Here is a 21,736-nt window from a genome sequence, read left to right as displayed (position 1 = left end):
CCATCCTGGCATATGTGCTGGGGGTTACAGCAGGGGCTTCTGCAGCCAGGGGCCCAGGCTTCAACATGAATGAATGAGTGAATGAATGAGTGAGTGAGTAAATGACAACCTGCCTATTCCAAATGCAGAAACTTTATTGGTGCAACTGAGGAAAAGAACTGAGGCACACAGGGTGGGTGGGGGGTGGGGGTCTCAGGATAGGCCCCAAGTCCCCGGGGTCCTAATCCAATGCTGGGCCTGTCTCGGACCGCTCCTTTTCCTTCTTCCTTTCCTCGTCGTGCTGCTTCTCCAGTGGCAGACACAGATTCTGCAGGAGAAGAAACACAATGATGGAGGTGGGCAGGGCCTCCTGAGGGGAAGGTGGAGTGTGCTCTGGACTGGGGCTCCAGTCCCATGGGCCTCTGGGAAGCTCAGTTGTCCCCGCAGTGAGATGGGCACAGAAAAGCAGGCTCTCCTGCCCGGCTGTGCAGCCTTGGCTGGGAGAGGCCCTCTCTGGGCCTCTGGGGCTGCCCAAAGCAGGAGCGCCCTCAGGTGGGCACCGCCTAGTCCTCCTTGCCCTCACCTTTTTCTCATCGCTGTACATGACTTCTGACTTGTCCATGCCCATGCACGTGAGGTAGTCATAGAACTGTTGCATTTGCTCCGGGGTCACCTCTGGCTTGTCAGCTGCAGGAGGGAGCAAGGGGACAGGTGAGAATGTCAATGTGTGTGGGGGTGGGAGGGGTGGGAAGGGCAGGGTAGAGGCCAGGGAGGACTGGAGGTCTAGGGGCCCAGCCCTAGGAGCAGGCGGTCCTGGGGGAAGGCTGGTGGGAGTTTGGGGGTGCCTACCGAAGAAGGACAGCCCCATGTTCTGCTTGTCTTCTGGGAAAGAGGCGAGCATGAAGATCTTGGGGTCCTTGGAGAGGACCAGTTGCCCATAATGTTCTGTGCCATTCCCTGGAAGAGAAAGCCGCTGGGTGAGACCATGGAGTCAGCACAGTGGGTCCCTCCTCACAGGTGAGGAAAGCTGGGGGTGCTCAGCCCACAGAGCCAATCGGTGAGGGCCAGGGGTTCACCTGGACCACTGTCCCTCACCCCTACTGTGCGCCAGGCCCTGTGCCGAATGGATGTGGAATCAGAGGAGCCTCTGTGAACTGTGGCTGTCAGGGCCTTCTCCCCATTTTCCAGATGAGGAAAATGAGGTTCAGAGAGGAGCCGGGGTGTTGGTTCAATTCCATTGGCATTTGTGTGTTCCTGCTATGGGCCTTCTCTGCAGTGATGTTGGGGTCATGGGTGAAGTCACTGCCTGCCCAATAAACAGGCTGCCACCCCTAGGTCCCAGAGGGTAAAGAGTGGTTGAGCCCTTGCCAGTTTGGCTTAGAGGATAGAGCATCGGCCCATTGACTGAAGGGTCCAGGGTTCAGTTCCGGCCAAGGGCATGTACCTTGGTTGCAGACTCAATCCCTGGCCCTGGTGTGGGAGACAGCCAATCAATATGTCTGTCAACATTGATGTTTCCTTTCTCTCCGTCTCTCCCCCTCCCTTTCACTCTCTAAAAATCAATGGGAAAGCATCCTCGTGAGCATTTACAAAAAACAAACAAAAAGGCTGGAGGAGAGGCAGGACTGGAACCAACCTCGGGGAGAGTCCAGGTCTAACTGCAGGAGGAGTGAGAGAGACAAGAGGGCACCTGTCTCTCCATTTCCTGAGCTGATCACTGCAATGTCCTCCTTGGGTGGTTTGTGAGTATTAAAGTGGGTTAATTCATAGAAAGCACTTCAAACAGCACCCGGCACGTAGTAAGAGCTCAGAGATGTTGGCAGCTATGACTGATGGCTTCAGTGTGCAGGCAGCGGGCCCATGGAGATGGAAGAAGTGGGCATCTCCCGGGCTCTCTGTGCCCAAAGCCCCCAGGTCCCCTCCTTTGTGCTGGTCCACCCACCATCTCCCATCCCACACAGCACCCCTTCCCCTCAGGGCTCACCGGATTTGGTCAGGGTCGCATTTTCCCGTTGGACCTTCAGGATGGTGGAGTTATAGAAGCACCGGTCCCCCCTAAAGCCAGAGAGAAGAAGGAAGAAAAACAGTAAGATAGTCAAGAAGTGGACTGTCACAATCTTGGAGGGGGAGAGTCAGGTGGCAATTAGAGTCAGCCCCCCCCCCCCCCCCCCCCCATCCCCTGGATGAGAAGGCTGAGGCAGCTGGGAGGAGGAGCCAGAAGCTGGGCTGCAGCTGGGGCTGAGCTGGCACTTGAGGGCCATGTGCGGGTCTTACACGGTCATGTACTCTCTGAGCAGTATCGTGTCCTCCGTGTGGTTGGGGGTGAAGTAAAAGAAGGATGCATGGATTTCGCTAGCTTCCTTCTTGTACTCGGGGAAGCGGTAAGCCGAGGCGATATAAAACCACTTGCCAGAGATCTGAGGAGAAGCCAGGAGCAGGTGATGGAGACTGAGAGCTTAATCCTTGATAGTCAGCTGGGAGGAGACTCAGGCAGATCTTTCCACTTTGCAAATCAGGAGACAGAGGCCGGGGAGGGGTTGGGATGCAGGAACTCACACTAGGAATCAGCCATCACCCCTCCGACGCTCCCCCCACCTCACCCACCCCCACCCCTCACCCCTGCCCCAGTGCAGCTTGCCCTGCTGAGGGACTTTGCAAGGCGACTCTGAGCTTGGAGGCAGAGGACCACCATTGGAGGCTGGCCTGGTTCTCACCCCAGCCCCCAGGAGAGGCTGACCACAAGTCCACAGGAGAAGGAAGTCCAGAGAGGGAGACAGCTCCCACGGACCTCAGGGCCCAGGCACCCACCTGGTCCAGGGAGGCATTGGTGATGGGCACCGAGAAATTGGGACACGCCGGGCTCTGGGCGTCCAGCAGGGGAAGAAGGCTCAAGACTGCAAGGGCCCAGGGCAGCGCCATGGCAAGACGAGGATGTGGCTAGAGTCCGAGGTACTGGTGGCTGAGGGGTGTGGTGACTTTATAAGGAGCTGTGGGCAGGGCCCTGGGGACCCGCTGTGACACAATCCTGTGAGTGTTTGGGAAATGCCATGTGCAGAACCTTCCCTCCTTTCCCAAAGGTCAGCCCCAGGTAAAGCCTCCAAGCTCGGGTCTAATTTGGGTCCCTGACCTCGAGATCAGAGTCCAAAGGTCTGGCTGTGCAAAGCCAAGGTGGAAAGGGCTGGAGTGATATTAGTGAAGATGGTAGATTCCATAGAGGGGCAGGTGCTCATGGTTTCATCCAACTCCTGCCCCTCTGAGTGCCAGGACTTGAGAGGGACCCAGTCATAAATCAAATGCTAAGGCAACTTGGAGGTTCCCAGGCTAGCCTGGGTGTAGGGGCAATGGGCGGGGGAGGGGTGCAGGGGGCGGGGGAAGGCAAACATGGATTCAGTTCCAGTTGTGTGGTAACAACTGTGAAAGACCAAAAGTCCAGAGATGCCCCAACCCAGGCCTGGAGACAGGGACATTTTCCAAAACAAATGAACAAAACCCAAAAAACAACACAGGGCATTAAGTTGAATGTCTGTTTTCAGTAAATGTTTTATGTGAACCATCTCCAACATCTGAAACAGGAAATCACTTCTGTATCGTCTTCATCCTCTGCTATTCAAGTGGGAAGCTTGCTCTCTTTCACCAGCTGCCCCAATCCTAGAGCAGTGCCCAGCACACAGTGGGTGCTCAGGAAATCCTGTGCAATTACTAACTCTACCACCCTTCTGCATTTCTACATGACGGGGTCAAATCTTTATCCATACAAATAATATTTTCACAAAGTAGTATTATGGTATGGTTACAACTTTGGATGCTCGTCCATTTTATTTTTTGTTTTTTTAAATGATATTTTTATTGATTTCAGAGTGGGAGAGAGAGAGAGAGAGAGAGAGAGAGAGAGAGAGACTTCAATGATGAGAATCATTGACTGGCTGCCCTCTGCACACCCCCTACTGGGGATGGAGCTGGCAACCCAGGCTTGTGACCTTGACCAGAATTGAACCTCTGACCCTTTATTCCACAGGCTGATGCTCCATCCACTGAACCAAACCAGCTAGGGCCATTTTATATGTTTTGAATAGTTTTTCATGTTTCACTGTAGTGAGTGGTGGTGATTTTAAAGCTCACATCCCCTTTCATTCACTTCCTAGATTCTAATATACTTAACCATGCCTTCTCTTTATATCTTTCTATAGCATTTTTTTGTCATTACTAGAGGCCTGGTGCATGAAATTCATGCACGGGGGTGAGGGGGTGTCCCTCAACCCAGCTTGCACCCTCTCCAATCTGGGACCCCTCGAGGGATGTCCGACTGCCGGTTTAGTCCCAATCCTCCCAGGCCCCTCTCTGTTCCTCATCTCCAGACCCTCCCACTGTCCTGGGGATCCCTGTGGAATTGGGTCAGTGGCCAGCTACCTGCCAGGCCGTGTCCTATCCCCCCTCACCGTAGCAGTGGGTACCTCAGCTTTTCTGGAATGTGTGTATCAGTGATATTTGTATATTGGGGACATTGGAACAGTCTGTTTTCGTTATGAGGCAAATGAAGAAGAATGAATATTGATCTTAAAAAAAAACACCCCAAAACATTCCCAAAGTTTGTGCTGTTTGTGATGTATGTCACTTGACCTGTGGTTTCTAAAGTCAGTCTGGTGGGATGGAAGGTTGTCACAGGCATTCCCCCCTTCCCCACCTGTGGGCCTGTTGGGGGCACATTCCTACTCTTCCTGCCTCCCTCTGGAGGCTTCTGTGTTCCCCTGTCTCTGTCTTGGCTCTGGCCCTGGCCCAGGAGCTCACCTCCCAGATGGCCAGGGTGATGTTTGCCATAAGGTCCTTCAAGCCTGGCACCATGCCCTGTGCCTGAGTCCTCTCCACCCCTTGCCCACCTGAACTCCCGTTTGGTCCTCTGCCTTATGTTCCTCAAACGTGTCCTCTCAGACCCTTGGCTTGCAGCAGGAACAGCAGGTGTTAACCAAGCTCCTAATCTTTCTATACTGGTTCAGATGCCCCTTCCAGAAAGCCTTCCCAGACTCTCCCTCCTGCAGAAGGAACCTTCTGGAGCTGGGCTCTCACACCAATGCCATCATCCATCCTGGCATATGTGCTGGGGGTTACAGCAGGGGTTTCTGCAGCCAGGGGCACAGGCTTCAACATGAATGAATGAGTGAATGAATGAGTGAGCAAATGACAACCTGCCTATTCCAAATGCAGAAACTTTATTGATGCAACGGAGGAAAACAACTGAGGAACACAGGGTGGGTAGGGGTCTCAGGATGGGCCCCCATAGTCACTGAGCTCCTAATCCACTGCTGTGTCTGTCTCAGACCTCTCCTTTTCCTTCTTCCTTTCCTCATCGTGCTGCTTCTCCAGCGGCAGGCACAGATTCTGCAGGAGAAGAAAGCACAGTGATGGGGGTGGGCAGGGTCTCTTGGGGGAAAAGTGGAGTGGGCTCTGGACTGGGGCTCCAGCCCCCATGGGCTTCTGGGAAGCTCAGCTGTCCCCTCAGTGAGATGGGCACAGAAAAGCAGGCTCTCCTGACTGGCTGTGCAGCCCTGGCTGGGAGATGGCCCTCTCTGGGCCTCTGGGGCTGCCCAAAGCAGGATCGCCCTCAGGTGGGCACCGCCTAGTCCTCCTTGCCCTCACCTTTTTCTCATCGGAGTATATGACTTCCGACTTGTCCATGCCCATGCACGTGAGGTAGTCATAGAACTGTTCCATTTGCTCCGGGGTCACCTCTGGCTTGTCAGCTGCAGGAGGGAGCAAGGGGAGGTGAGAATGTCAGTGTGTGTGTGTGTGTGGGGGGGGGGGGGGGTTGTGGGGGGGATAGTGGAGGGAGGGGTGGGTAGAGGCCAGGGAGGACTAGAAGTCTAGGGGCCCAGCCCTAGGAGCAGGTGGTCCTGGGGGAAGCCTGGTGGGAGTTTGGGGGTGCCTACCAAAGATGGACAGCCCCATGTTCTGCTTGTCTTCTGGGAAAGAGGCAAGCATGAAGGTCTTGGGGTCCTTGGGGAGCAGCAGGTGGCGAAAATGTTCTGTGTCATTCTCTGGAAGAGAAAGCCTCTGGGTGAGACCATGGAGATGGCACAGTGGGTCCCTCCTCACAGGCGAGGAAACCTGGGTGTGCCCAGGCCCGCACAGCCAATCGGTGAGGGACAGAGGTTCACTCCTGTGCACCAGGCCCTGTGCCGAATGGATGTGGCATCAGAGGAGCCTCTGTGAACTGTGGCTGTCAGGGCCTTTCTCCCCATTTTCCAGATGAAGACAATGAGGTTCAGAGAGGAGCCTCGGGTGTTGGTTCAATTCCATTGGCATTTGTGTGTTCCTGCTATGGGCCTTCTCTGCAGAGTTGGTGGGGTCATGGGTGAAGGCACTGCCTACCCAATAAACAGGCTGCCACCCTTAGGTCCCAGAGGGTAAAGAGTGGTTGAGCCCTTGCCAGTTTGGCTAAGAGGATAGAGCATCGGCCCACAGACTGAAGTGTTCAGGGTTCAGTTCCGGCCAAGGGCATGTACCTCAGTTGCAGGCTTGATCCTAGGCCAGGGGTGGGCAAACTTTTTGACTGGAGAACCACAATGGGTTATTAAACTGGACCAGAGGGCCGGAACAAAAAAAGGGATGGAGTGTTTGTGTGAACTAATATAAATTCAAAGTAAACATCATTACATAAAAGGGTACGGTCTTTTTTTTTTTTTTTTTTTTTTTTTAGTTTTATTCATTTCAAACGGGCCTTATCCGGCCTGTGGGCCGTAGTTTGCCCGCAGCTGTCCTAGGCCATGGTGTGGGAGGCAACCAATCAATGTGTGACTCTCACATTGATGTTTCCTTTCTCTCTTTCTCTCCTCATCCCTTTCACTCTCTAAAAACCAATGGGAAAATATCCTCAGGTGAGCATTTACAAAAGAAAATCTGTGGTTTAGAAGCAGGACTGGAACCAACCTCGGGTAGAGTCCAGGTCTAATTGCAGGAGGAATGAGAGAGACAAGAGGGCTCCTGTCTCTCCATTTCCTGAGCTGATCACTGCAATGTCCTCCTTGGGCGGTTTGTGAGTATTAAAGTGGGTTAGTTCATAGAAAGCACTTCAAACAGCACCTGGCACATAGTAAGAGCTCAGAGATGTTGGCAGCTATGACTGATTGCTTCAGTGTGCAGGCAGCGGGCCCATGGAGATGGAAGAAGAGGGCGTCTCTGAGCTCTCTGTGCCCAAAAGCCCTAGGTCCCCTCCTTTGGCCTGGCCCACCCACCCTTCCCCTCAGGGCTCACTGTATTTGGACAGGGTCGCATTTTCCCGTTGGACCTTCAGGCTGGTGGAGTTATAGATGCACTGATCACCTCTAAAGCCAGAGAGAAGAGGGGAGAAAACAGTAAGATAGTCAAGAAGTGGACTGTCACAATCTTGGAGGGGGAGAGTCAGGTGGCAATTAGAGTCAGCCCCGACCCCATTCCCTAGATGAGAAGGCTGAGGCCAGGAGCAGGGAGGAGCTTGCTCAAGGTGTTTGGGCAGCTGGGAGGAGGAGCCAGAAGCTGGGCTGAGCTGGCATGCTTGGGTCATGTGTGAGTCTTACATGGTCATGTACTGTCTGAGCAGTATCGTGTCCTCCGTGTGGTTGGGGGTGAAGTAAAAGAAGACTGCATGGAGTTCGCTAGCTTCCTTCTTGTACTCGGGGAAGCGGTAAGCCGAGGCGATATAAAACCACTTGCCAGAGATCTGAGGAGAAGCCAGGAGCAGGTGATGGAGACTGAGAGCCTAATTCTTGATAGTCAGCTGGGAGGAGACTCAGGCAGATCTTTCCACTTTGCAAATCAGGAGACTGGAGGCCCGGGGGAGGAGTGGGGCTACAGGAGCTCACTCCAGTAATCAGCCATCACCCCCGACCTGGTCCAGGCCCCAACGCCTCCCACATGGCCCCTGGGCCAGTCAGATTGCCCTGCTGAGGGACTTTGCAAGGAGGCTCTGAGCTTGGAGGCAGAGGAAGCCGGTGGAGGCTGGCCTGGTTCTCACCCCAGCACCCAGGAGAGGCTGACCACAAGCCCACAGGGGAAGGAAGTCCAGAGAGGGAGACAGCTCCCACGGCACTCAGGGCCCAGGCACCCACCTGGTCCAGGGAGGCATTGGTGATGGGCACCGAGAAATTGGGACACGCTGGGCTCTGGGCGTCCAGCAGGGGAAGAAGGCTCAAGACTGCAAGGGCCCAGGGCAGCGCCATGGCAAGACGAGGATGTGGCTAGAGTCCGAGGTACTGGTGGCTGAGGGGTGTGGTGACTTTATAAGGAGCTGTGGGCAGGGCCCTGGGGACCCGCTGTGACACAATCCTGTGAGTGTTTGGAAAATGCCATGTGCAGAACCTTCCCTCCTTTCCCAAAGGTCAGCCCCAGGTAAAGCCTCCAAGCTCTGGTCTAATTTGGGTCCCTGACCTCGAGATCAGGGCCCAAAGGTCTGGCTGTGCAAAGCCAAGGTGGAAAGGGCTGGAGTGATATTAGTGAAGCCGGTAGATTCCATAGAGGGGCAGGTGCTCATGGTTTCATCCAACTCCTGCCCCTCTGAGTACCAGGACTTGAGAGGGACCCAATCATAAATCAAATGCTAAGGCAACTTGGAGGTTCCCAGGCTAGCCTGGGTGTAGGGGCGATGGGCGGGGGAGGAGTGTAGGGGGTGGGGGAAGGCAAACATGGATTCAGTTCCAGTTGAGTGTGGTAACAACTGTGAAAGACCAAAAGTCCAGAGAGGCCCCAACCCAGGCCTGGAGGCAGGGATATTTTCCAAAAAACAAACAAACAAAAAACAACACAGGGCGTTAAGTTGAATGTCTGTTTTCAGTAAATGTTTTATGTGAACCATCTCCAACATCTGAAACAGGAAATCACTTCTGTGTTGTCTTTATCCTCTGATATTCAAGATGGAAGCTTGCTCTCTTTCACCAGCTGCCCCAGTCCTGGAGCAGTGCCCAGCACACAGTGGGTGCTCAGGAAATCCTGTGCAATTACTAACTCTACCACCCTTCTGCATTTCTACATGACGGGGTCAAATCTTTATCCATACAAATCATATTTTCACAAAGTAGTATTATGGTATGCTTACAACTTTGGATGCTCGTCCATTTTATATTTTGGTTTTTTTTTAAATAATATTTTTATTGATTTCAGAGAGGAAGGGAGAGGGAGAGGGAGACATAAATATCAATAACAAGTGAGAATCATTGATTGGCTGCCTCCTGCACGCCCACTATTGCGGATTGAGCCCCCAACGTGAGCATGTGCCTCGAATGGAATCAAACCTGGGACCTTTCATTCCACAGACTAATGCTTAATCTACTGAACCAAACCAGCTAGGGCCATTATATATATTTTGAATGTTTCACTGTAGTGAGTGGTTGTGATTTTAAAGTTCACATCACCTTTCATTCACTTCCTAGATGATAATTTCCTTAATCATGCCCTCTTTTTATATCTTTAAAAAAAAATTTTTTTTATTGATTTCAGATAGGAAGGGAGAGGGACAGAGAGATAGAAACATCTATCCACTGAGCCAAATTGGCTAGGGCTCTTTCTATCTTTCTATAGCATTTTATGTTAGTATTTCCAGCTTTATTGAGGTACTTGAGGCCCGGTGCATGAAATTCTTGCATGGGGGGATGGGATGGGGTCCCTCAGCCTGGCCTGCACACTCTCTAATCTAGGACCCCTCAGGAGATGTCCGACTACTGGTTTAGGCCCAAATCCCCAGGGACTGCATCCCTCTTGCAAACTGGGACTGCTGGCTCCTAACTGCTCACCAGCCTGCCTGCCTGATCACCCCTAACTACTATGCCTGCTTGCCTTATCACCCCTAACCACTATGCCTGCTTGCCTGATCGCCCCTAACTGCTCTCCCCTGCCAGCATGATTGGCCCTAACCTCCTCTGCCTTGGCCCCTGCCAATGTGGCTTTGTCCAGAAGGACATCCAGAAGGATGTCTGGTCTAATTAGCATATTACCCTTTTATTAGTATAGATATATACACATAGTTATGAACATATACCATGTGTGTGCACACACAATAGAAAGAGACAGGTCACTATACTAACCCCCTCAATTCTGCAGCCATGTAGGAAGCTGACACAAACTGTTCTGTGTTCGCCCCCAGGCCAGGAGTACCATGTTCTGCCCCCCAAGATTGTACCAAAAGGCAATAGCACAGTCTCCTGTCCCACTGCCAGGCTGTGAGGACCCAGGACGCAGGTAAGGGATGGAAGTGGCCAGGGCCAGGAGGCGAGGGTAATGCCTGGCCAGATGTGGGCCTGCCTGAGTGTGGAGGCAGGTCAAAGCTACAGACCAGGGAACCGGATTTTTCTGGGATCCCCAGGCCTCCCAGGGTGTCCTGCCCTCACACCTGTTGCTCCAGGTGCTGCGGCCTAAAGCCACCCTCCTTGACCTTAACATGGAGAAACCAGGGACATGATTTAAGCAGTTCCATAAGAGTCCTCCTAGGAGGGTGCAGCCAGCCAGGGGACTGGCAGCAGCGATTACATCTTATCTCCCCTCCCTGCTCCCTCCATTCCCATTCTTTCCCCCAAACCCAACAGAGAAGACTTGTGGGGAGAGCAGTGGCCTGAGAATATGGGCATTCAGTTCAAGTCCCAGCTCTCCCCACTGACGTGCGGTGTGACGTTAGGAAAGTTCCTAACTTCTCTGGGCTTCAAGTTCCACATCGATAATGAAAGGGTTGGAGATGGGCTCTGGGGCCTTTCAAGCAATGATGATGATAATGATTATGATAATGATAGAGCTGACATTTATTAATCACCTACTGCATACAGGGCATCATGCTAAGGGTTTGACAAACATTAATCCTTGCAATTCTATGAAGTAGGTTTTGCCCGCTATGTTATTGTGGCATTTTATGAGTGGGGCAGCTAAGAGGTCAAGGAACTTGCCCAGGGACATTCAGTGGGACCTTGACTTACGAGTGTCCCGACTAACGAGTTTTTTGAGATACCAGCTGTGATTAACGAGCTCCTTAACTAGCTCGGTCTCTGAACGAATTAAACTCGTAAGTCAAGGCCCCACTTGTATAGCTTACAAGTGGTAAAGCCTGAATTTGAACCCAGGTCCTTGCGACTCCAGAACCTTAGCACTTTACTGTGTCCCTCTTCCTTTGTTGGAGTTCCAATAGTCCTCTCCATTCGCTCGTTCATTCATTCATTCATTCATTCATTCGAGTGTCTGCTGTCACCTTGAGGTCTCTAGTTCTGCGGCCGTTCCATGTCCTTCCAGGCTCAGACCTGTGTACAGAACCAACCAGCGTGCTGTCCCCAGGCGTGGATGGGCCAGGGGGGAGGAGAAGGGCCCTGGGCTCAGGGCCCGACAGCACTGACCGGCATAGCCACGTCATTGTTTTGGGCAGGTCAAAACATGGGCAGGAACATTAGCCTTCAGTTACATGCAAATGTTCCTCTGTGACACGGGCTGTGGTGCAGATGAAATGAACTAATAAATGTACAGACAGTCTGTACTGCAGAGAGGGTGCCCAGGAACCACAGTGCTTCTAATGCTGCTGCAGCTTGGGCTGATGGGGCCCTCAATGTTCTCCAGCTGCAAGACTGAGCATGCTCAGAGGCTGAGGCCTGTGCGCCCTCTAGAAAGCTGCATGTGCCTCTGCTGCCCCCCGGTGGTCCGCCGCCTTATAGCCCCTGCTTGCCAGCCAGGAGGGTTGGTTGGGTTTTGTTTTTGTGGCTTCTGCCCTGGGGGAAGTTTTGGGTAACTCTCAGGCCAAGCTGGTCCTCAAATTCTCAGAAGGTAGGGATGTGGGGGCACGGAGTAATTAACCCAGATGGGCCCTGAGGGGGGGAAATGGATTCAAGAAGCTGGTTTATTGGCCACTGGGTTCAGGGGACGTGTATTAGTATCTAGTGGGTGCTGATTAGCCCTGGATGTGAATCCAGGACTGGCCCCTCAGCTCTGGAACCCTGGGCCTCCGGAGCCGACATTTACAGAGCACTCGCCATGCCAGGCAGCTCACAGAGCTTTTTACGTGGATTGTCCTATCGGACCTGCCCTGGGAGCTGGTTTAGGTGAGGTAACGGAGCTCTGAAAAGGTGAAGTGGCCTGGCCAGGGTTCTGTGACTGGACAAGCGGAATGAGGGTTTTTGGGGCAGACCTCGGCACCACCTCGCTTCTTTGAGCTTCCTTTGCTCATCTGTGAAATAAGCATCATAAGCCTGAGCGAGGGAATGAGCTAGTGGTGATAAAGCACCTGTTCCCAGCCTGGCACCTGGGTCCTGAGGATGATGATCTGGTCCCAGGCAGGGCACTGTTTAACCGCTTGGGCAACTGCCAGACTGTTGCCAAAGTGCCGGCACCACTTCACAGCAGCGTGTGTGGGTGCCAGTGTCCCCACACCCTTGCCAGCACTTGTCCTGTCTTTTTGACGTTAGCCGTCCCCATGGTGTGAACTAGACAAAGTGACACCGCACGTGGTTTTGATTAGCATGTAACTGAAGGCTAATGACGCCGGGCATCTTTTCAGGTGCTTGTTGGCCATTTGTGTATCTTCTTTGCAGAGACGCCCATTCAGATCCCAGCAAAGCCCTTTGTACACTGCACAACAATGCAAGTGAGAAAGTGGAGGATCGGCAGGAAGACCAGAGTTCACAGGGTGCCCGCCAACAGCTCAGGCCAAGGCCTCCTGAACGCATTGCTGTTTCATTTAAGTGAAATGGTTCTTTAGCCCCCACATCTCACACACTTTACTCCACAGCACAGGGGCTGCCTCTGTTGTTCCCATTTTAGAGGTGAAGAAACTGAGACCTAGAGCGTAGGGGCCAGCGGACTAGCTGGGCTCAGAACAGGGTTGGTTACAAACCCGGCGCTCCTTGCCTGCACCAGGTCTTCTCTGAGGCTGAACGGCCCACTTCCCTCTTCTCCTCAGGTTCTATGCGCCTCCAGGAGGACCTACCTCAGCCCCCTCGACTCCCTCAGCCCGACCAGCTGCCAGCTGCCGAGGGGCCCCCCGCAGCCTCCTCTCGGGCAGCTGGAGGGCACCGGCGCTCCATCCAGCTGGACCTGGAGGACCTGGAGGAGCTCAACAAGGCCCTGAGCCGAGCCGTCCGGGCGGCGGAGAGTGTTCGCGCCACCACCAAGCACATGAGCCGCTCCCTGTCGGCCGACCTGCGCCAGGCCCACAGCCTGCGGGGCTCCTGCCTCTTCTGATGGCACTGGGGGTTCAGAGACAGATGGTGGACAGGTGGGCATGCAGCCTGCTGCCATCTTCTCTGAAGGCCCTTCCGACCCCTCATGAGGAGTTCTCCCTCCAGCACAGGCCCTGCTGCTCAGTCTTGGTGTTTGCAAAATGCGAGAGGTCTGCTCATCAAGAGAAGTTGCTTCCCAGGCACCAGCCCCTGAAGGAGGTGCGGGGGCCAAGGCCACCTATTGCCTAGACGAAGTTCCCTGGGAGTGTCCTGCACGTGTCCACCTCCAGCTAATAATATGAATTTTATATACGGGGACACTTCTTAAATGGAGGAGTTTTCCTGGGCTTCCTCCGCCTCAGGAAGCCAGATAAGAAGGGGTGGGGCCAGGGGCTCTGGCACAAGCCTGGCCACCGGCCTGAGATCTGCCGCTTGGCAGTTGGCATCTCTGGAAAGACGTGGCTGGTGGTGGGACCCTCTGGGACCATTGGAATATCTTGGGTGCCAGGCCCCAGGATGACATGGGCCCAGCTCCTCTGTGATTGGAGCAGCCTTTCCCATTGGTTGTGGGATGGAGACACCCCAGGAAGCCATCCTTCATGGCCCCCCTCTGTACCTCATCTTGAGACCCCTGCTCTGTCCTGGGGATCCCTGTGGAATTGGGCCAGTGGCCAGCTACCTGCCAGGCCATGTCCTATCCTCCCACCCCGTAGCAGCGCGTACCTCAGCTTTTCTGGAATGTGTGTGCATCAGTGATATTTGTATATTGGGGGCATTGGAAAAGTCTATTTTCGTTATGAGACAAATGAAGAATGAATATTGATCATAAAAAAAAGAAAAGCCAGAAAACCCCAAAAACATTCCCAAAGTTTCTGGTGTTTGTGGTGTATGTCACTTGACCTGTGGTTTCTAAAGTCAGTTTGGTGGGGTGGAAGGTTGACGCAGCCATTCCCCCCTTCACCACCCATGGGCCTGTTGGGGGCACATTCCCACTATTCCTGCCTCCCTCTGGAGGCTTCTGTGTTTCCAACATTCCCCCTGTCTCTGTCTTGGCTCTGGCCCTGGTCCAGGAGCTCACCTCATCAGGCCCCACTCAGCTCACCTCCCAGATGGCCAGGGTGATGTTTCCCATAAGGTCCTACAAGCCTGGCACCGTGCTGTGTGCCTGAGTCCTCTCCACCCCTTACCCACCTGAACTCCCGCTTTGTTCCTCTGCCTTATGTTCCTCAAACGTGTCCTCTCAGACCCTGGATTGCAGCAGGATCAGCAGGTGTTATCAAGCTACTAATCTTTCTAGGCTGGTGGAGATGCTCCTTGCAGGAAACCTTCCCAGACTCCCCCTCCTGCAGAAGGAACCTTCTCGAGCTGGGCTCCCATACCACATGCCATCATTCATCCTGGCATATGTGCTGGGGTTACAGCAGGGGCTTCTGCAGCCAGGGGCACAGGCTTCAACATGAATGAATGAGTGAATGAATGAGTGAGCCAATGACAACCTGCCTATTCCAAATGCAGAAACTTTATTGGTGCAACTGAGGAAAAGAACTGAGGCACACAGGGTGGGTGGGGGGTCAGGACAGGCCCCAAGTCCCCGGGGTCCTAATCCAATGCTGGGCCTGTCTCGGACCGCTCCTTTTCCTTCTTCCTTTCCTCGTCGTGCTGCTTCTCCAGCGGCAGACACAGATTCTGCAGGAGAAGAAACACAATGATGGGGGTGGGCAGGAGCTCCTGGGGGGATGGTGGAGTGTGCTCTGGATGGGGCTCCAGTCCCCATGGGTTTCTGGGAAAGTCAGCTGTCCTTCCAGTGAGATGAGCACAGAAAAGCAGGTTCTCCTGCCTGGCTGTGCAGCCTTGGCTGGGAGATGGCCCTCTCTGGGCCTCGGGGCTGCCCAAAGCAGGAGTGCCCTCAGGTGGGCACTGCCTAGTCCTCCTTGCCCTCACCTTTTTCTCATTAGAGTATATGACTTCCGACTTGTCCATGCCCATGCACGTGAGGTAGTCATAGAACTGTTGCATTTGCTCCGGGGTCACCTCTGGCTTGTCAGCTGCAGGAGGGAGCAAGGGGACAGGTGAGAATGTCAGTGTGTGTGTGGGGGGGCAGTGTATGGGGGATGGCAGGGTAGAGGGCAGGGAGTACTGGAGGTCTAGGGGCCCAGCCCTAGGAGCAGGTGGTCCTGGGGGAAGGCTGGTGGGAGTTTGGGGGTGCCTACCAAAGAAGGACAGCCCCATGTTCTGCTTGTCTTCTGGGAAAGAGGCGAGCATAAAGATCTTGGGGTCCTTGGAGAGGATCAGTTGCCCATAATGTTCTCTGCCATTCTCTGGAAGAGAAAGCCTCTGGGTGAGACCATGGAGTCAGCACAGTGGGTCCCTCCTCACAGGTGAGGAAACCTGGGGTTCTCAGCCCACACAGCCAATCGGTGAGGGCCAGGGGTTCACCTGGGCCACGTGTTCCTCACTCCTACTGTGCACCAGGCCATGTGCTGAATGGATGTGGAATCAGAGGAGCCTCTGTGAACTGTGGCTGTCAGGGCCTTTCTCCCCATTTTACAGATGAGGAAAATGAGGTTCAGAGAGGAGCCTGGGGTGTTGGTTCAATTCCATTGTCATTTGTGTGTTCCTGCTATGGGCCTTCTCTGCAGTGATGGTGGGGTCATGGGTGGGCTGCCACCCTTAGGTCCCAGAGGACAAAGAGTGATTGAGCCCTTGCCGGTTTGGCTAAGAAAATAGAGCATCGGCCCACGGACTGAAGGGTCCAGGGTTCCATCTCGGCCAAGGGTATGCACCTCAATTGCAGGCTCAATGCCCAGCCCTGGTGTGGGAGGCAACCAATCACTGTGTCTCTCTCACTTTGATGTTTCCTTTCTTTCTGTCTCTCGCCCTCACTTTCACTCTCTCTAAAAATCCTTGAGAAAATATCCTCAAGTGAGGATTAATAAAAAACAAACAACAAGAGTGGTTGAGAGGCAGGACTAGAACCAACCTCGGGTTGAGTCCACTTCTAATTGCAGGAGGAGTGAGAGAGACAAGGGGGCTCCTGTCTCTCCATTTCCTGAGCTGATCACTGCAATGTCCTCCTTGGGTGGTTTGTGAGTATTAAAGTGGGTTAATTCATAGAAAGCACTTCAAACAGCACCCGGCACATAGTAAGAGCTCAGAGATGTTGGCAGCTATGACTGATTGCTTCAGTGTGCAGGCAGCGGGCCCATGGAGATGGAAGAAGAGGGCGTCTCCGGGCTCTCTGTGCCCAAAGCCCCCAGGTCCCCTCCTTTGGGCCTGGCCCACCCACCATCTCCCATCCCACACAGCAACCCTTCCCCTCAGGGCTCACCGGATTTGGTCAGGGTCGCATTTTCCCGTTGGACCTTCAGGATGATGGAGTTATAGAAGCACTGGTCCCCCCTAAAGCCAGACAGAAGAAGGAAGAAAAACAGTAAGATAGTCAAGAAGTGGACTGTCACAATCTTGGAGGGGGAGAGTCAGGTGGCAATTAGAGTCAGCCCCGCCCCCATCCCCTGGATGAGAAGGCTGAGGCAGCTGGGAGGAGGAGCCAGAAGCTGGGCTGCAGCTGGGGTTGAGCTGGCACTTGAGGGCCATGTGCGGGTCTTACACGGTCATGTACTCTCTGAGCAGTATCGTGTCCTCCATGTGGTTGGGGGTGAAGTAAAAGAAGGATGCATGGATTTTGCTAGCTTCCTTCTTGTACTCGGGGAAGCGGTAAGCCGAGGCGATATAAAACCACTTGCCAGAGATCTGAGGAGAAGCCAGGAGCAGGTGATGGAGACTGGGAGCTTAATCCTTGATAGTCAGCTGGGAGGAGACTCAGGCAGATCTTTCCACTTTGCAAATCAGGAGACAGAGGCCTCGGGGAGTAGTGTGGCTGCTGGAGCTCACGCTAGGAAACAGACTTTACCCCCCTACCCCCCGCTCCCAAACTCCCAATCCCCAGTCAGCTTGCCCTGCTGAGGGACTTTGCAAGGAGGCTCTGAGCTTGGAGGCAGAGGACCGCCACTGGAGACTGGCCTGTCTCGGACCGCTCCTTTTCCTTCTTCCTTTCCTCGTCGTGCTGCTTCTCCAGCGGCAGGCACAGATTCTGCAGGAGAAGAAACACAATGATGGGGGTGGGCAGGGGCTCCTGGGGGGAAGGTGGAGTGTGCTCTGGACTGGGGCTCCAGTCCCCATGGGCCTCGGGGAAGCTCAGTTGTCCCCGCAGTGAGATGGGCACAGAAAAGCAGGCTCTCCTGCCCGGCTGTGCAGCCCTGGCTGGGAGATGGCCCTCTCTGGGCCTCTGGGGCTGCCCAAAGCAGGAGCGCCCTCAGGTGGGCACCGCCTAGTCCTCCTTGCCCTCACCTTTTTCTCATCAGAGTACATGACTTCCGACTTGTCCATGCCCATGCACGTGAGGTAGTCATAGAACTGTTGCATTTGCTCCGGGGTCACCTCTGGCTTGTCAGCTGCAGGAGGGAGCAAGGGGAGGTGAGAATGTCAGTGTGTGTGTGTGTGGGGGGGGGGGGGGGGGTTGTGGGGGGGATAGTGGAGGGAGGGGTGGGTAGAGGCCAGGGAGGACTGGAGGTCTAGGGGCCCAGCCCTAGAAGCAGGCGGTCCTGGGGTAAGGCTGGTGGGAGTTTGGGGGTGCCTACCAAAGAAGGACAGCCCCATGTTCTGCTTGTCTTCTGGGAAAGAGGCAAGCATGAAGGTCTTGGGGTCCTTGGAGAGGACCAGTTGCCCATAATGTTCTCTGTCATTCTCTGGAAGAGAAAGCCTCTGGGTGAGACCATGGAGTCAGCACAGTGGGTCCCTCCTCACAGGTGAGGAAACCTGGGTGTGCTCAGGCCCACACAGCCAATCGGTGAGGGCCAGGGGTTCACCTGGGCCACTGTCCCTCCCTCCTACTGTGCACCAGGCTCTATGCCGAATGGATGTGGAATCAGAGGAGCCTCTGTGAACTGTGGCTGTCAGGGCCTTTCTCCCCATTTTACAGATGAGGAAAAGTAGGGTCAGAGAGGAGCCTGGGGTGTTGGTTCAATTCCATTGGCATTTGTGTGTTCCTGTGATGGGCCTTCTCTGCAGTGTTGGTGGGGACATGGCTGAAATCCCTGCCTGCCCAATAAACAGGCTGCCACCCTTAGGTCCCAGGGGATAAAGAATGGTTAAGCCCTAGCCGGTTTGGCTAAGAGGATAGAGCATCGGCCCTTGGACTGAAGGGTCCAGGGTTCAATTCGGCCAAGGGCATGTACCTTGGTTGCAGGCTCAATCCCTGGCCCTGGTGTGGGAGGCAACCAATGAATATGTCTGTCAACATTGATGTTTCCTTTCTCTCTTGCTCTCCCCCTCCCTTTCACTCTCTAAAAACCAATGGGAAAATATCCTCAGGTGAGCATTTACAAAAAACAAATGAAAAGACTGGAGGAGAGGCAGGACTGGAACCAACCTCGGGTAGAGTTCAGGTCTAATTGCAGGAGGAGTGAGAGAGACAAGAGGGCTCCTGTCTCTCCATTTCCTGAGCTGATCACTGCAATGTCCTCCTTGGGTGGTTTGTGAGTATTAAAGTGGGTTAATTCATAGAAAGCACATCAAACAGCACACGGCACATAGTAAGAGCTCAGAGATTTTGGCAGCTATGACTGATGGCTTCAGTGTGCAGGCAGCGGGCCCATGGAGATGTAAGAGGAGGGTGTATCCGGGACTTCTGTGCCCAAAACCCCCAGGTCCCCTCCTTTGGGCCTGGCTCACCCACCATCTTCCCATCCCACACAGCAACCCTTCCCCTCAGGGCTCACCGGATTTGGACAGGGTCGCATTTTCCCGTTGGACCTTCAGGATGGTGGAGTTATAGAAGCACTGGTCCCCCCTAAAGCCAGACAGAAGAGGGGAGAAAACAGTAAGATAGTCAAGAAGTGGACTGTCACAATCTTGGAGGGGGAGAGTCAGGTGGCAATTAGAGTCAGCCCCGCCCCCATTCCCTGGATGAGAAGGCTGAGGCAGCTGGGAGGAGGAGCCAGAAGCTGGGCTGCAGCTGGGGTTGAGCTGGCACTTGAGGGCCATGTGCGGGTCTTACAAGGTCATGTACTCTCTGAGCAGTATCGTGTCCTCCGTGTGGTTGGGGGTGAAGTAAAAGAAGGATGCATGGATTTTGCCAGCTTCCTTCTTGTACTCGGGGAAGCGGTAAGCCGAGGCGATATAAAACCACTTGCCAGAGATCTGAGGAGAAGCCAGGAGCAGGTGATGGAGACTGAGAGCTTAATCCTTGATAGTCAGCTGGGAGGAGACTCGGGCAGATCTTTCCACTTTGCAAATCATTAGACAGAGGCCGGGGAGGGGTTGGGCTGCAGGAGCTCACTCTAGGAATCAGCCATCACCCCTCCGATGCTCCCCTCACTTCACCCACCCCCACCCCTCACCCCTGCCCCAGTGCAGCTCGCCCTGCTGAGGGACTTTGTAAGGCAGCTCTGAGCTTGAGCCTAAGGACCGCCACTGGAGGCTGGCCTTGTTCTCACCCCAGCACCCAGGAGAGGCTGACCGCAAGCCCACAGGGGAAGGGAAGTCCAGAGAGGGAGACAGCTCCCATGGCCCTCAGGGCCCAGGCACCCACCTGGTCCAGGGAGGCATTGGTGATGGGCACCGAGAAATTGGGACACGCCAGGCTCTGGGCATCCAGCAGGGGAAGAAGGCTCAAGACTGCAAGGGCCCAGGGCAGCGCCATGGCAAGACGATGATGCCACTAGCGTTGCAGGAACTGGTGGCTGAGGGGTGCGGTGACCTTTATAATGAGCTGTGGGCAGGGCCCTGGGGACCCGCTGTGACACAATCCTGTGAGTGTTTGGGAAATGCCATGCGAAGAACCTTCCTGCTTTTCCCAAAGGTCAGCCTAGGTAAAGCCTCCAAGCTCGGGTCTAATTTGGGTCTCCGACCTTGAGACCAGGGCCCAAAGGTCTGGCTGTTCAATGCCAAGGTGGAAAGGGCTGGAGTGATATTAGTGAAGCTGGTAGATTCCATAGAGGAGCAGGTGCTCAGGGTTTCATCCAACTCCTGCCCCTCTGAGTGCCAGGACTTGAGAGGGACCCAGTCATAAATCAAATGCTAAGGCAACTTGGAGGTTCCCAGGCTAGCCTGGGTGTAGGGGCGATGGGCGGGGGCGGGGTGTAGGGGGTTGGGCAGGGCAAACATGGTTTCAGTTCCAGTTAAGTGTGGTAACAACTGTGAAAGACCAAAAGTCCAGAGAGGCCCCAACCCAGGCCTGGAGGCAGGGATATTTTCAAAAAAACAAACAAACAGATAAACAAAAGAAAACATGGGGCATTAAGTTGAATGTATGTTTTCAGTAAATGTATTATGTGAACCATCTCCAACATTTGAAACAGGAAATCACTTCCGTGTTGTCTTCATCCTCTGCTATTCAAGTGGGAAGCTTGCTCTCTTTCACCAGCTGCCCCAATCCTAGAGCAGTGCCCAGCACACAGTGGGTGCTCAGGAAATCCTGTGGAATCACTAACTCTTCCACCCTTCTGCATTTCTACATGACGGGGTCAAATCTTTATCCATACAAATCATATTTTCACAAAGTATTATTATGGTATGCTTTCAACTTTGAATGCTTGTCCATTTTATTTTTTGTGTTTTTTTTTAAATGATATTTGTATTGATTTCAGAGAGGGAGAGAGAGATAGAGACATAAATGATGAGAATCATTGATTGGCTGCCACCTGCACGCCCCCTACTGGGGATGGAGCTGGCAACCCAGGCTTGTGCCCTTGACCAGAACTGAACCTGTGACCCTTTATTCCGAAGGCTGATGCTCCATCCACTGAGCCAAACCAGCTAGGGCCATTTTATATATTTTGAATAGTTTTTCATGTTTCACTGTAGTGAGTGGTTGTGATTTTAAAGCTCACATCACCTTTCATTCACTTCCTAGATTATAGTTTACCTAACCATGCCCTCTCTTTATATCTTTCTATAGCATTTTATGTTATTACTAGAGGCCTGGTGCATGAAAGTCATGCATGGGGCTTGGGGGGTGTCCCTCAACCCAACTTGCACCCTCTCCGATCTGGGACCACTCGAGGGATGTCCGACTGCCCGTTTAGGCCCAATCCTCCATGGCCCCTCTCTGTACCTCATCTCGAGACCCCCACTCTGGCCTGGGGATCCCTGTGGAATTGGGCCAGTGGCCAGCTACCTGCCATGCCGTGTCCTATCCCCCCACCCTGTAGCAGCGGGTACCTCAGCTTTTCTGGAATGTGTGTGCATCAGTGATATTTGCATATTGGGGGCATTGGAAAAGTCCATTTTCATTATTAGCGCAAATGAAGAAGAATGAATATTGATCATAAAAAAAGAAAAGCCAGAAAAACCCCCACAACATTCCCCCAGTTTGTGGTGTTTGTGGTGTATGTCAATTGACTTGTGGTTTCTAAAGTTTGGTGGGGGGAAGTCTAACACAGCTATCGCCCCTTCCCCACCCATGTGCCTGTTGGGGGCACATTCCCACTCTTCCTGCCTCCCTCTGGAGGCTGCTGTGTTTCCAACATTATTTCCAACATTCCCCCTGTCTCTGTCCTGGCGCTGGCACTCACCTCATCAGGCCCCGCCCAGCTCACCTCCCAGATGGA

General features: G+C 53.7%; 2 protein-coding genes across 4 annotated transcripts; both read right to left on the bottom strand.

The window, feature by feature from the left end:
- Positions 1-116: 116 nt before the first annotated feature.
- LOC139020403 (alpha-1-acid glycoprotein-like) lies at positions 117-2,929 on the bottom strand. Its single transcript, XM_070430044.1, has 6 exons — positions 2,788-2,929; positions 2,254-2,396; positions 1,964-2,034; positions 829-936; positions 563-666; positions 117-307 (listed from the first exon to the last, which is right to left on the bottom strand). Exons 1-6 carry the CDS (start codon positions 2,896-2,898, stop codon positions 221-223), a joined length of 624 nt encoding a protein of 207 aa, XP_070286145.1. The 5' UTR covers positions 2,899-2,929; the 3' UTR covers positions 117-220.
- A 2,237-nt stretch (positions 2,930-5,166) lies between these two features.
- Positions 5,167-19,829, bottom strand: LOC139020801 (alpha-1-acid glycoprotein 1-like). 3 transcript variants are annotated; one of them, XM_070430760.1, is made up of 11 exons: positions 19,717-19,829; positions 19,183-19,325; positions 18,905-18,975; positions 17,765-17,872; positions 17,475-17,578; positions 17,083-17,217; positions 16,735-16,877; positions 16,456-16,526; positions 5,901-6,008; positions 5,611-5,714; positions 5,167-5,352 (listed from the first exon to the last, which is right to left on the bottom strand). In XM_070430760.1, the coding sequence occupies exons 1-11, from the start codon at positions 19,825-19,827 to the stop codon at positions 5,266-5,268; spliced, it is 1,185 nt and encodes a 394-aa protein (XP_070286861.1). In that variant the 5' UTR covers positions 19,828-19,829; the 3' UTR covers positions 5,167-5,265. The 3 variants fall into 3 exon arrangements, with proteins under 3 accessions (XP_070286861.1, XP_070286863.1, XP_070286862.1); XM_070430761.1 differs by lacking the exons at positions 5,167-5,352; positions 5,611-5,714; positions 5,901-6,008 and adding exons at positions 14,627-14,813; positions 15,069-15,172; positions 15,338-15,445; XM_070430762.1 differs by lacking the exons at positions 16,456-16,526; positions 16,735-16,877; positions 17,083-17,217; ... (3 more) ...; positions 19,183-19,325; positions 19,717-19,829 and adding exons at positions 7,225-7,295; positions 7,527-7,669; positions 8,058-8,181.
- Positions 19,830-21,736: the final 1,907 nt, after the last annotated feature.

Source organism: Myotis yumanensis, unplaced genomic scaffold, assembly GCF_028538775.1.
Source record: "Myotis yumanensis isolate MYYU_CA2020_CCGP unplaced genomic scaffold, mMyoYum1.0.hap1 SCAF_12, whole genome shotgun sequence".
Lineage (NCBI taxonomy): Eukaryota > Metazoa > Chordata > Mammalia > Chiroptera > Vespertilionidae > Myotis > Myotis yumanensis.
Note: the sequence above shows the minus strand (reverse complement) of the source record. Positions and strands in the feature narration are given on the sequence as shown.

Coding starts and splice junctions, on each gene's coding strand:
- LOC139020403 (XM_070430044.1), bottom strand. CDS start 2,898: ATGGCGCTGCCCTGGGCCCTTGCAGTCTTGAGCCTTCTTCCCCTGCTG. Junction 2,397..2,787: donor CCAATGCCTCCCTGGACCAG/GTGGGTGCCTGG, acceptor GCTTCTCCTCAG/ATCTCTGGCAAGTGGTTTTA. Junction 937..1,963: donor TGCGACCCTGACCAAATCCG/GTGAGCCCTGAG, acceptor TTTCTCTTCCAG/GGAATGGCACAGAACATTAT.
- LOC139020801 (XM_070430760.1), bottom strand. CDS start 19,827: ATGGCGCTGCCCTGGGCCCTTGCAGTCTTGAGCCTTCTTCCCCTGCTG. Junction 18,976..19,182: donor CTCAGAGAGTACATGACCTT/GTAAGACCCGCA, acceptor GTCTGGCTTTAG/GGGGGACCAGTGCTTCTATA. Junction 16,878..17,082: donor TTGCAAAGTCCCTCAGCAGG/GCAAGCTGACTG, acceptor GCTTCTCCTCAG/ATCTCTGGCAAGTGGTTTTA.